Raw genomic sequence first — 13,276 nt, 5'->3', positions numbered from 1 at the left:
ACATTGCCAGGGCCCCTGTGGACAGCCTTTGACCCGGCTGCCCTTGGCTTCCGCCAAACTCTGTCTCCTGGTGGCGCTGGGACGCCACCCTGCTGGTCCTCGTACCTGGCGGGTCGCTGCCTCAGTCCCTCTGCCGGCTCCTTCCCACCTGCCTCGTTTTAAACGTTATGACGCCTCAGGGCAGTCCCCAGGCCTCCTCGCCGGTCTGTACAGCCAGGCGGTCCCTGTGTCACGGCTGTAGGTCCCACGCCAGCATCGCCTGAACGTGCAGCTCCTGCCTGGATCTTCCCGAGCCAAGGTCCACGCCACACTTGCACTCGTGTGGCACCTGCCGCTGACACGCTGTGGCGTTTCATTTGGAGGCAGCTCCACATTTGTGGCTCCTCAGCTCAGGCCTCTGGCGTGATTTGTTTTTCTTGCACATCCTAAATGTGACCTGTCAGCACTTTCGGAGTAGAATTCAAGCCTGGCTGCCCCTCACTGCCTTCTTGGCCACAGTCGCCCCTCTCTTACCTGGGTTATTCCCCTCCCTGCTTTACCTGCTCACCTGAGCTGTTCTGCACTGCAATTTCAGCAAAGCAGCTGGGTGACGTTTTTATTTTGTTTTTTTTTTATGTTTATTTAACTTAATTTTAATTTTTTTTAATGTTTATTTTTGAGAAAGAGACAGACAGACAGACAGAGGGGGAGGGGCAGTTAGACAGGGAGACACAGAATCCGAAACAGGCTCCAGGCTCCGAGCTGTCAGCACAGACCCCGACGCGGGGCTCTCACTCGTGAACCACGAGATCGTGACCTGAGCCGAAGTCGGGCATTTAACCGACAAAGCCACCCAGGTGCCCCCGTTTATTTATTTTAGAGAGAGAGAGAGAACGCGCACGTGCCGTGAGAGAGGGAGAGAGAGAATCCCAAGCAGGCCCCACGCTTTCAGAGAAGAGCCGGACACAGGGCTCAGACTCATGAACCGAGAGATCATGACCCGAGCCAGAGTCCAGCGCTTCACCGACCGGGCCACCCAGGCTCCCCGAGTGACGTTTTAAAAACAAATCAGGGGCGTCTGGGTGGCCCGGTCGGTGAAGCGTTAGACCCCGGCTCGGGTCATGATCTCTTGGTTGGTGAGTTCGAGCCCCGCCCACACCGGGCTCTCTGTTGGCGGCGTGGAGCCTGCTTGGGATCCACCATCGTCCTCTCTCTGCCCCTCCCCTGCTCACGTGTGCCGTCTCTGTGTCTCTCTCTCAAAAACAAACATCAAGACAAGACAGGAGTCAGACTGTGCATCTCTTTTCTTGAAGCTCTCCATGGTTTCCCGTCTCCCTCGGGAAGAAAAGCCAGAAGTTCTTTGGGCAGTTCATGAAGTACCTGGCGACCAGGTCCTTACTGCTACTTCATGTCCCCCGCACCTTACTCCTCGTCCCCTGGCCCAGCCACACCTGGCTCCGGACCCGGGCGAGCCCTGGCCCTGTGTGGAACGTCGGGTCCTTACGTGGTCTGACTCTTTCTTTTCAGAAGCCCCTCTTCAGACCGGCTTCTGTGGGACTCCGCACCTTGCCCACGTCACTCACACTCACTGTCTTTGTCCCTTACCTTGCCACAGCTTTCTGTTGTGCTTGTCTGCCAGCTACAGCTTCGCGTGTCGCCTGTCCCCCTTCTGGGGGCAGGAACGACGCCGTGTTCACTCTTGTACCCCCAGTGATTCACATAGTGTTTGGAGTAAGTGTGTAATAAATATTTATTGAGTAAACATATTAATGAACAAATTTTTCTCTAAAGCAGGAGGATTTGGCAGGAACTGGGCATACTAGGTAACGAAGGATTCCAGGGGATGCCGAGGAATAGAATTCACATGCTTAGAAGAGGGAAACTGGCTCTTCCAAGAGGGACAGACACACGCAGGAGGTGACGCTTGATGCAGGGAGAGAGGAGGGGGAGAGAGTCAGGTGGGAGGTGGGGGGGCTTGGGGCGTTCAGGGAGAGAGTCTGTCACCCGACCCCGCATTCAACTGAGGTTGAATGTCCGGCCGCCCGTGGCGTCGTCCGTAGCGCCGGTTCTGTGTGCGGGAAGTGAATTCTCTCTGTCCGTCCCCCTGCCCCCATTTTTATGTCCCTGCTCTTGCACGGGAGGGAAGCTTTCCTTCTCTGTCAGGGGGTTTGTGGCTGCCCAGTGGGGCCTCTGGGGTCCGCCACTCGTCCCGCTCTTGCGGCGCCCGAGGCTCTGCAGTCCCAGAGACGGGGTCTCGCCTGGCCTGTTTCCTTCCTCAGGTTTTGGCTGCAGCTGCAAGAGGCAGCCGAGCCTTTTTTCGGGTGGGAGAACAGCATGTTGCTCAGGGAGCCTGGCTCTGCCCCTCAGCCTCCTGGAGAGGGACTGGGTGCCCGCTGCCTTCAGGGGCCGAGGTCTGGGCCTCAAGTGTTTCCTTCTGGGCTGAGTGTCCTTCCGGCCTGTATTCTCAGCCCCGCCCACTGTGATTGCTGCTTTATTTCTGGTCAGTGGAATTTTTTATCTTGTTTTGGTGCATTAGGGTAGCAATAAGTTTTTAAAATCATTTATGTACTGAGTGGGAGGGAAGGTCTTCGCATAACCTCACGGCCATTTCACTTGGCTTTCTGAGAGTTTTGACAGATGTGGTGTCGTTTCCATAATAGTCAGGAGCCACAACAACGTCTTCACCCCAGACAGGTCCCCAGCGCTGCCAGCCTACCCAGCCCCTCCCGCCAGCCCTCGGCAGCCACTGGTGTCTGTCCTTTCTGGGCTGGCCGTGTGGACGCTCTCGAGTCTGGCTTCTCTCTCGGCGCGCCGTGCGTCTGCGCTTCATCCGGCTTCCGCCTGTCCCGGAGCTTCTTTCCTCCGATGCTGAGTGGCGTGGCCGCACTTGAGCCGCTCCCCTGCTGAAGGGTGTTCGGGTCGCGGCTGGTCCTCTAGTACAGGCAGCGCGTGAGCAATTCACGTTGCGTGACGTTCGCGCGGCACGGAAGCTCTCACGGGTTGCCAGAGTTGCCCTTCGCTCTTTCCCCCCGTTCTCGACGTCCTCCCCAGAACGAACTGATCGGGTGTCCGTTCCTCCGGGTTTCCTTCTGTGCATTAGAAGCGGGACCACGGTACGCCTGAGGGCGGTGTTTCTCGCAAGGGACTGAAAATGGGTGCTTGGGAGGAGGGTGAAAAAAGTATTAGGACAGTGGTTTAGGCCTCACATAGGGTCAGGCGCTTCAGTGGATATGTGCCGTGGCCGTGGGATTAAAATTTCACAGGGGGCGTGGGGGGATTCGGAGAGAAATGTCTGAGCAGGGCCTTCAGGGGCTGTGGGTAAAAGACTGAGAAACGACGGCAGTACGGTGAGGCGGGGGCTCGCACCTTTGTGACTTGTGAGGGGAGGGACTTCTTCAGTTTGTGCGGACTTTTCCTCTCAAGCTGAGCTAGATCCTGTCTGCCTGGGGAGCACGGAGCTCTGTGCTCCGTCAGGTGAAGGACCTCCGCCACTGCCACGACTGGAGACCCTTGGCGTCCTGGCCTGTTAAGTTAGAAGGGACGTGGAGGTCTCGGTCCCCGTTTCCGCGCTGTGGCACTGCGGCACGACGCAGGGAATGCCACGTTGTTTTAAAACTCTGTTTAGCCTGCTTTATGACATTTGGAATTCACATACCTTAGCTAAGGCTAAGAGCCTTCATCATCGGCTCTGATCAGGGCCAGAAAGAGTGAACGCTTTGTCGGTGTCTGGGACTCCGGTTACAGCCCTTGATTTTTTCCTGTAATATTTTACTGTGAAAATTTCAAAGAAACACGGAGGCTGAGAGGATTATACAGTAAACTACCAACATACCCATGACCTAGTTTCTGTTAGCATTTTTCTGTGTGTGCTTTATCACTCGTCCGTCCATCCATCTGCCTTTTAAAGTTTTGGGAAGCATTTCAAGGGAAATAAAAGCAGTGTCTACTATGTTTAAGCTTCACCCCCTCCTTTTTTTTTTTTTTTTTTTTTAGCTTCCCCAGTGTTGCCTGTTGTATCCTTTCTTTTTGTTTTTTTTTTATGTTTATTTTTAAGAGAGAGCGCAAGCAGGGGAGGGGCAGAGAGAGAGAGAGAGAGAGAGAGAGAGAGAGAATCTGAAGCAGGATCCAGGCTCTGAGCTGTTCGGCACAGTCTGACATGGGGCTCGAACCCATGAACCGTGAGATCATGACCTGAGCTGAAGTTGGATGCTGAACTGAGCCACCCAGGTGCCCCCCCCCCCCCCCCCCGCCCCTTGTTTTTGGTGTTTACCAGGTTACTTAGGGGAGTACTAGCCGCCTGCTAGAAAGCACTTTTCCTGGGGGAGCAGCGAGCAGGGGGCACTCTCTGCAGAGGGACGTTATGGAGAATGGCAGTGCTTTCTTGGGAGAAGAGGGAGGTTTCACGTGGCTGCAAATGGGTGTTTGTGGAAGGTCCTTGTGGCAGAGCTGCTGCTACCGTGGGTTGGGGTTCGGTCTCCATCCTGGCCCTGGCTCTCCTTAAGCTGCTTCCTCACAGAACCGCAGCGTGGCGGTGCTTGGATCTCCCAGGCCTCAGATCCGATCTGGCCCGCTCCGAAGGAGTTCCTGTCCTGGCCTGTGGAGGCACAGCTCACCCGGAGCCCCAGCATCCTTCTTCACCCCGGTCTTTTTTTTTCTCTTTAATTCTTTTTTTTTTTTTTTTTTTCCTCATATTTACTTGCGGGGGGGGGGGGGGGAGAGAGAGAGAGAAAGAGAGAGAGAGGGAATCCCAAGCAGGCTAGCATTGTCAGTGCAGAGCCTGATGCAGGGCTCGAACTCACGAATGGTGAGATCATGACCTGAGCGAAGATCAAGAGTCAGACACTTAACCGACTGAGCCCCCCCAGGCACCCCCACCCCAGTCTTTCTTTTTTCTTCCTTTTTAAGTTTATGTATTTTGAGAGACAGAGCAGAAGAGGGGCAGGGAGACAGGGAGAGAGAGAGAATCCCAGGCAGGCTCTGGGCTGTCAGCACAGAGCCTGACGTGGGGCTTGAACTGATGAACCATGAGGTCATGAGCTGAGCCAAAACCAAGACTCGGACGCTTGACTGACTGAGCCCCCCAGGAACCCCCACCCTGCTCTTTCTTTTAAAGAAAAAATTTTTTTAATGTTTTTATTTTATTTTTAAGACAGAGAGAGAGCATGAGTGGGGATGGGGCAGAGAGAGAGGGAGACACAGAATCCAAAGCAGGCTCCAGGCTCCGTGCTGTCAGCACAGAGCCCGACACGGGGCTCGAACTCACAAACTATGAGATCACAGCCTGAAAGTCAGGCGCCCAACCGACTGAGCCACCCAGGCGCCCCTCACCCTGCTCTTTTTTTTTTTTTTTTTTTTTAATGTTTATTTATTTTTGAGACAGAGAGAGACAGAGCATGAACAGGGGAGAGTCAGAGAGAGAGGGAGACACAGAATCCGAAACAGGCTCCAGGCTCTGAGCCATCAGCCCAGAGCCCGACGCGGGGCTCGAACTCACGGACCACGAGATCATGACCCGAGCTGAAGTCGGACGCTTAACCGACTGAGCCACCCAGGCGCCCCTCACCCTGCTCTTTCTTAACCCACTTGTGGCTGCCTGCTCGACTCCCCGCCTCCCCTCCGTCCCCCCCCCCCCCCCCCCCCCCCCCCCCCCCCCCCCGGTTTTTAGGAGTGTGGGGGTTGGGTGCACATCAGCTTCTCTGTTTGTAGAGAGGCTGCGGTGAAAGGAGCAGCTTTAGTTAATCTTCATTGCCTCAATTTGTTTTTATTCTCAAAGTTAACCTTAGTTTGAAATTCAAATAGCATTAAGTGAGGGTCTGACTACTCTTTCAAAGATGGGTAAGGTTAACACAGTCAGGAGCCCCTGTCCTGACATCTCCTAGCCCTTCTCTCCTTTGTCTTCTGTAGAGGCTGCTGCCTGCTTGCTGGTGGTGCGTGTCATCGTGTCCTGCCCCCCTGCCCCTGGGGTCCTCCATTCTTCAGGGGTGTCCTTGCTTGTGGGCCATTTCGGTAGCAGAACTAGATGTGTTTTAAGGGGAAAAGCCGTGTTTATACTGACTCCTGGTTCTCGTCCAGCAGCACGGAGTTGTTCCATTGTCCCCTGCCTTCCCTTTTCCATTGGCGACTGCGTTGTCCTTTCTAGAGTTCCGTTGTCGTTTCTGTTTGTATTGGTTTTTAGGGAGTTCTTCGTCTTTGTTGGTTTAATTTTGCTTTTTGAAGATGTGACTCTTTCACACGATTCTGAAAATCAAAGTGATACACGATGGTGTGCATAGGAGTGTCATTGTCTCCACTGCCTGTCGCTCTGTCTACACCACCCTCGGCAGGTCATCAGCCTCCTTCATTTCTGGCTCATTCTTCACGAGTACCTGTTTTACATGAGCAGATGTTTATGGGACGTCAGTGCTCATAGACTGTTGTAACGAACAGGACTGGGAACGATGTTTCTCAAGAAAAAATTAGGTGTGTACAGATATGTGTGTATCTGGGGGCTGTTTTTGGTAGAAGACCGTGCAGGCAAGATGTATCTATATGTCTCCGTCTTTTCCTCGTGGGCAAGGGTAGCGTCTCACACATGGTCTTTTGCACTTTGCTTATCTGACTCCGTGTTAGCCCTGCGTGAACGCACGAGAGCTTTCTCCTGCATCTGTGTGGCCGCGCGTGGTGCTGCACGAAATGGAGGGACCACGTGGATTCAGCCCGTCTCTGAGACATGGATGGACGTGGCGTTTGGTCCTGATGTTCTGCGTTTACAAATAAAACTTTGTGCGGGCGTGTGGGTGTGTTTTTGTACGGGAGGTGGATACTCAGGGCAAAGCAGAGCGGCGGCCTCAGTGTGTGCACGGGCACGTGCCGGTGTGCGCAGCGGCTCCAGGCCCGTTTGGGGGTCCCGCAGCTCCCCGTGGCCTCCCCAGCAGGCTCGCCGCCTGGCTTCTGAACTGTTCGGTCTGGTAGATGAGCAGTGACGCTTCGCCTCAATTTTAATTGCCATTTTTTGACTAGGAGCGATGATGTACAGGTGAAATGCGCTTGAAAAATGCAGCTCCGTATCCTGGAGTTGTACCTGGTTTTACTGGTTTTTCGTAATAGGAAATCTCGTCTCATAAGTAAGGGCTGGGAGCGAGTGAACGGAGCCAAACCTGTAGTCCACACTTGTGAGCAGCCTCGGAGAGGTACTCCGTGTTTTGGTGGATCTCAAGGGCCAAGTCTAGGCTCTGGTTTTTGCATTTGGGGTGTTGGACTGGTCCTTATTTTTAGCAGCCGGACTGTCTTCTGACACCCTGTGTCTGCCGCTCTGGGTCCTCACAGCCCATAGGGGGCGGTGAGCATGCTCTGTGCTCGGACACGTTGAGAAACACTTCCCTGCAGGAACAGCAGTGCTCCCTGCGTGATGAACGGTGCCCCGCCCTGCTTTGGCCGGGGTGGGGCACCGTGACCATGGCAATAACACTGCGGAGCCACCCGAAGCGGGAGATGGCCCCGGCCGGATCTGGGGAAGCGTGGGGGCAGAGAGGGATGTGGGTTTGGGAAGGCAGCAAGGCTCATGGCTTGAGCTCCCGACCTGTTGAAGGGGAGGAAGGGGGGTTCTGATCCCTAGCCGCCTGGACTCTGGCTGATCCCGGATGGGAAGCTGGGAGTGGAGGGCGGGCAGCGGGAGCCGTTCCAGGCCTAAGCGAGCGGGCTCGGAGCAGCTGCTGTAAGTGTCCGGTCTCCTGGGCCCTCCACCCACCCTCTGAAGGGACCTGGCCCGGGCAGCCCTGCCCTCCACTGATAACTGGGCCCAGGCAGTATTCCTTAGAGTGGCATCTCCCTGGTCTCCAGATGTGCCCCTTTATGATGTCATTGCCGCCCTGACGGAGCAGCAGCAGGCACAGATGGGCCCGTGGCTGGCACCGTCCTGCCGGTGGCACCGGTGAGTGTTGCGTGCAGTGGTCTTGAGGGCTTGCACTCGTGGTCTGCTAGCCTGGTGCCACTGACCTTGGCCTCCTCCTGAGCAGTGCCCACGTGGCCCATGCTTCAGGGTTGGCTCCAGCTCTTTCTGATAGACCTTGAAAGTAGACACAGCCGCCGTAAAAAAAAAAAAAAAAAATGTTGTTTTGCCATTGGTGGTAGCTTTGCTCTCCCTTGGGGTACCTGTGGCACATTTTGGGGTAAAGCTGCTTTATGTAAGCAATTTCTTTACATTGTAGTCAATTGGCTTTATTTCTGTATCTTGACCATAAGCTCACTGAAGTCAGGATTCACTTTTTCAAAAAGCTGAGATGTAATTTACACGTAGCAGAGTTCACGCTTTAGCGTGTGGGCTCTGTGACTTGGGACAAATGTGTTTGTGACCATCCTCACAAATCAAGTGGAGAAACGGATCCACACCCCCAAATTCCCTCCTCCTCCTCCTCCTCCTCTCAGGTCAGCTGCTGCCTCACCTGCAGCCCCCAGGGTCTGTCTAATCTCTGTCCCTTGGTTTTGCCCGTTCCAGGATATCACGTCATGTCAGTGACCTGCGGTACATGATCCTCGAGTCTGGCCTCTCCTTGGCGTCTCTCGACTGGTCCTGGTGTGGGCATGTCACTAGCTTGGTCCCTGCGTTGCTGAGGCTCCGCGTGTGGCTGCTCCAGTGCCGTGTGCCTTTGCCAGGTGAAGGTCAGTGTTTGTATTTGACATGTTTCACTGGATCACTGTGTAATTTATACTTTCGGCAGAGTGGTGGTTATATTACATATCGGTGTCTCGCTCTTTTCACTTAACATGTTTGAACGTTTTTTGTTTTTATTACAGTCTCCATCTAGAACTTGGACACTGGATATTTCTGTTTTTTGGGGTTTTTTTTACTGAATTTTCCTGCAACGAATATTTTTACGCACAATTTAAAAAAATAGGTCAGTTTTCTCAGGAGAGATTCCCAGAGATAGTATTACTGGGTCAAAGGTAATGGGGTCAGATGGGTTGCTTCTGTTTTCCCAGCACCATCGCCCACCCCGTTAGGCATGCTCTGGGCTCTGAGCCCTTTGAGATCTCCACTCCGTGTCCTCATCTGCCTCCCACACCCCCTAGCGGGTTGGCAGGGCGCCTGCTGTGGGATTTAACATCTCGGCCAAGTGGGCCTGGGAGGTAGTTATTTCCATGCGTGTCGCATCCATTAGTAGCGAGGTTGGATGTTGTCCTTCCAGCTGCTTAAGTACATGTTTTTCTTTCGTGAACCTTTGTCCTTGATTCATTTTTCTGTGGGGTTTGAGTGTTTTTCAGTTTACAGGAGTGCTTTCTGTGATACTGGTCGTAGTCCTTTGTTGTAATTGCCCCAAATAGTCATGATTTTGATGATCTACTTTTGAGTTTTAAACATTTTTAAATTGCGTGTTTTCAAATCCATGTGTCTTTTCAGATACAACTTTACCGCGTTAAGTTTAGGGACTTGAATTCTCTTCAGAGCTTTAGTAAGTATTCACTTTTGTGTTCTTTACATATTTCCGCTTTGACTTTCCTACGTCTGGTAAAAAAAACTTGGAACGTTAGCTTGTAAAGTGCTTCATTTATTTTGGTGAACGATTTGTGGTGACACTTTAAATGGGGTTTTCACCACGTGTCAGTGATCCGTTCCCCCTGACTCTTACCTTCCCCTGGTTTTGTGAGTTGTGAGACATAAGAGAGTCTGTTCCTGGCCTCTGTTTTCTCTCACTGCTCACTCTGGGGACGTATTGTAGGGAAGTAACCGCAACCGTGCTCCTGTGTGCGTGTTGACCCTGTAGTTCTGTCTTTGTGCCATTTCTGCGCTGGTCTTCGGTGCGTGCTTACGAGGACCAGGCGCAGAAGCTCGTTCTGAGAGCAGCAGGCATGCCTGAGGCCCCTCTGCGGGGCGCCCGTCGGGGTGGCTGCTCGAAGCCTTCCTCCCCGTGGCCCTGATTTCCCGTGTAGACGCGTGCTGCTGCTGGCCTGTGATCGTTGGGCTCTGTCTTCAGAGGCGCCCGCCGAGCACAGAGTGCCGTTTCTGCTGTTTAAATAGGCCCTGATTTTCAGCTTCCTCAGCCTTGCCTCGTGTGGCCGTACGTCCTGTGGCTTCTGATCGCATGTATCCGTCTCCTCCAGCCGGGGCCTGGGGCCGTGGGGCACTCCACGCGTATATGCATCTTTGTCAGCTTGATAACTTCTGGTTTATGATGTTTGCGTCCCTACTTTCTGTGAGATGAGCTATGAGGACGAGAGGGCCGGCCCTCTTGCTCGTTTTGGGGGGCAGGGATGGAAGGAACACCCAAGAAGCGGGGAGCCAGGTGGGAATTTCAAACCATGGAAGGGTGTTTCTGTGCCTGTGACCCTGCCACAGCAGGAAGCAGACAGCCGCGGGGGGCGGTGGGTCGGGGGGTGGGAGCTGTGGGTGGCACCCTGTCCCTTGCGGACATAGACTCTCTAGCCGGGTCTGACTTGGGAGCACTTTGGGGTCCCACCTCACCACCTGCTCAGCCCTGTCCTGAGAGGTGACCCCCAGCGGGTGTCTTCCTCTCCCCCAGCGCCTCCCTAGTTCTGTGCGCGAAGCAGTTTTTGGGTGGGAGCCCTTTGAAGCCATGGTACCGGGCTCAGACAGTTTGCAAACCTCTGAGGGAGACTCTCCCCAAGCAAGGGCCCTGGTGCCCACCGTTCCCCTTCTCTCCCTGAGGTCTGAGGCATCTTCCTGTTTTGTCCTGGCTCCCACAGCAGGTCTGAGGCGAGGCTTTGGCCCCAGGCCTGGGCCCTCTCTTTTAGGAGCTTAGAAGAGACTGTTTGTCTGATACGTAGTGGGTGCTCTGTGTGCTGGCAGTTGATGTAGCCCAGAAGTTGGTGGGGGCTGGCGGGGTGTTCTGTTCTGGTCATGGGGTGATGGCAGCATACAGCCCGCGCCTCTACTCGGCAGCGGTCATGCCTGCCGGCGAGCGGGGCGCCATCCCTCCACCGTGTGTGGGAACAGAGAAGGGCCGCGAGGCCAGGGGAAGGCCTCTGGGGAGAAACGTACCCGTCACCAGTGCCAGTGCCGAGTTCAGATCCTGCTTGGCCTCGAGCTGGTGATGCCGGTTGCCGTCCATGGTAGCCGGTTGGGATCACCCACCTACAGCCAGGCTGTGCCCTGGCCCTGGGCACAACTGTGACCCCAAAGGACCTGTTCCTCGTCTGTGCTGAGGGACCTCGGCTCCAGCGCCGTCTCTCGCGTGGCTCGACAGGAATCTCAGACTCACTTGCGTCAGATGCCGGTGGGAGCGTGCCTTCAGAATCTCTCTCTGGTGCTGCTTAATGGCGCTCGTAGTAAGTGCCGATCAGACGGTTACACTTGACTCAAGTAACTCGATTTTAACTTTGATTTTTTTCAGGAGAACCTTAAGTTGGATTAAAAAGGGGGGCGATAATGCACCATGGCAGCGGCCCTCAGAGCGTCCAGCACCAGCTGCAGAGGCCCCGGGCCTTCGCCAGCAGTGAAGAAGAGCAGCAGGCCCACCCAAATCCACCCCAGTCCCCGGCCACGCCCTTCGCGCCGTCGGCCAGCCCGTCTGCGCCTCAGTCGCCCGGCTACCAAGTGCAGCAGCTGATGAGTAGGAGTCCCGTGACCGGGCAGAACGTGAACCTCGCCCTTCAGAGCGTCGGACCAGTGGTGGGGGGAAACCCCCAGATCACGCTCGCCCCTCTGCCGCTCCCCAGCCCCACTTCTCCAGGTTTCCAGTTCAGCGCCCAGCAGAGGCGGTTTGAGCATGGCTCTCCGTCGTATATCCAGGTCACTTCGCCGCTGTCACAACAGGTGCAGACTCAGAGCCCCACCCAGCCCAGTCCCGGGCCGGGGCCGGGCCTGCAGAGCGTGCGGGCAGGCACCCCCGGCCCCGGCCTGGGCCTTTGCAGCAGCAGTCCCACCGGGGGCTTCGTGGACGCCAGCGTGCTGGTGAGGCAGATGAGCTTGAGCCCGTCCGGGGGCGGGCACTTTGTGTTTCAGGAGAGCTCGGGCCTCGCCCAGATGGCTCCGGGCACCCAGGTGCAGCTGCAGCACGCGGGGGCTCCCATCGCGGTCCGAGAACGGAGACTGTCACAGCCCCACGCGCAGTCCGGGGGCACCGTCCACCACCTGGGACCTCAGAGCCCCGCGGCCGCGGGCGCGGCCGGCCTGCAGCCCCTGGCCAGCCCCGGCCACATCACCACCGCGAGCTTGCCCCCCCAGATCAGCAGTATCATCCAGGGGCAGCTGGTCCCGCAGCAGGTGCTGCAGGGGCCGCCACTGACCAGACCCCTGCTGCCCGGGGTCGGGGTCGGGGTCGGGGGGGCTTCGGCCTTTGGGATGACGTCCCCGCCGCCCCCCACGAGCCCTTCCAGGACCACGGTGGCCCCGGGCCTCTCCAGCCTTCCTCTCACGTCTGCGGGGAGCGCGGGGGTGAGGAAGGCTCCCAAGAAGTTGGAGGAGATTCCCCCGGCCTCTCAGGAGCTGGCCCAGATGCGGAAGCAGTGCCTGGACTATCACTACAGAGAGATGGAGGTGTTGAAGGAGGCCTTCAAGGAGTACCTGATTGAGTTGTTCTTCTTGCAACACCTCCAAGGGAACATGATGGACTTCTTGGCTTTTAAGAAGAAGCATTATGCTCCGTTGCAAGCTTATCTTAGGCAGAATGATTTGGACCTGGAGGAGGAGGAGGAGGAGGATGAGGAGGAGGAGGAGGAGGAGGAAGAAAAGTCTGAGGTTATCAACGACGAGGTGAGAAACGGCAGCGTAACAATTAGAGGACCATGCTACGCAGATTTGAGTCTAGGTGACTGTTGTTGACGTGTAAGCTACGAGCCCGGGGTGTTTCTAGGATGTGGTCTCATCAGGATGTGATCCGGGAGTAGACCCGAAGGCATGTTTTGTTGTTTCCTGAGGTGGGGGGGAGGGGGGGCAGTTCTGGATGCTGGCAGGAAGATGCAGGGTGGCCCCAGGAGCACTGCTGTCCAGAACTGAGCACTTTCATCCAGAGAAAGGTGGTCCCGTTTCCCGAGGGCTACCCTGGCCCGACCCAGCCTTCCCCTGTGCTCGGCTGGTGGCATGGGTCTTGGCCGGCACTGACGCTAGAGGTGTGGAGACTTTCTGGCTGCTTGTCGGGGTTTCACATTTTACTCCTACGGGCCCACCTGTTGAAAACCCCACACGTGTGGTTTTTATTTTTTTTTTTAATTTTTATTTTTTTAACATTTATTTATTTTTGAGACAGAGAGAGACAGAGCATGAGCAGGGGAGGGTCAGAGAGAGAGGGAGACACAGAATCCGAAACAGGCTCCAGGCTCCGAGCCGTCAGCCCAGAGCCCGACACGGGGCTCGAACTCACGG

The 13,276-nt window shown here is 55.6% G+C and overlaps 1 protein-coding gene across 13 annotated transcripts in view; it reads left to right on the top strand.

The window, feature by feature from the left end:
- The window catches only part of EP400 (E1A binding protein p400), a 97,486-nt gene that overhangs the window by 2,079 nt on the left and 82,131 nt on the right, over positions 1-13,276 (top strand). For 11 of the 13 annotated variants that reach the window (XM_078435972.2, XM_078435970.2, XM_078435971.2 and 8 more), the window contains exons 2-3: positions 8,453-8,616; positions 11,307-12,667. In XM_078435972.2, coding sequence (XP_078292098.2) covers positions 11,342-12,667 — 1,326 coding nt within the window. In that variant the 5' untranslated portion in view covers positions 8,453-8,616; positions 11,307-11,341. Of the gene's footprint in view, positions 1-8,452; positions 8,617-9,355; positions 9,408-11,306; positions 12,668-13,276 lie in introns of all 13 variants that reach the window. The other 2 variants (XM_078435963.2, XM_078435964.2) reach the window with 2 other exon arrangements.

Source organism: Panthera onca, chromosome D3 (genome assembly GCF_046562875.1).
Source record: "Panthera onca isolate mPanOnc1 chromosome D3, mPanOnc1 haplotype 2, whole genome shotgun sequence".
NCBI classification, from domain to species: Eukaryota; Metazoa; Chordata; class Mammalia; order Carnivora; family Felidae; genus Panthera; species Panthera onca.
This window is presented reverse-complemented; position numbering and strand designations above follow the sequence as displayed.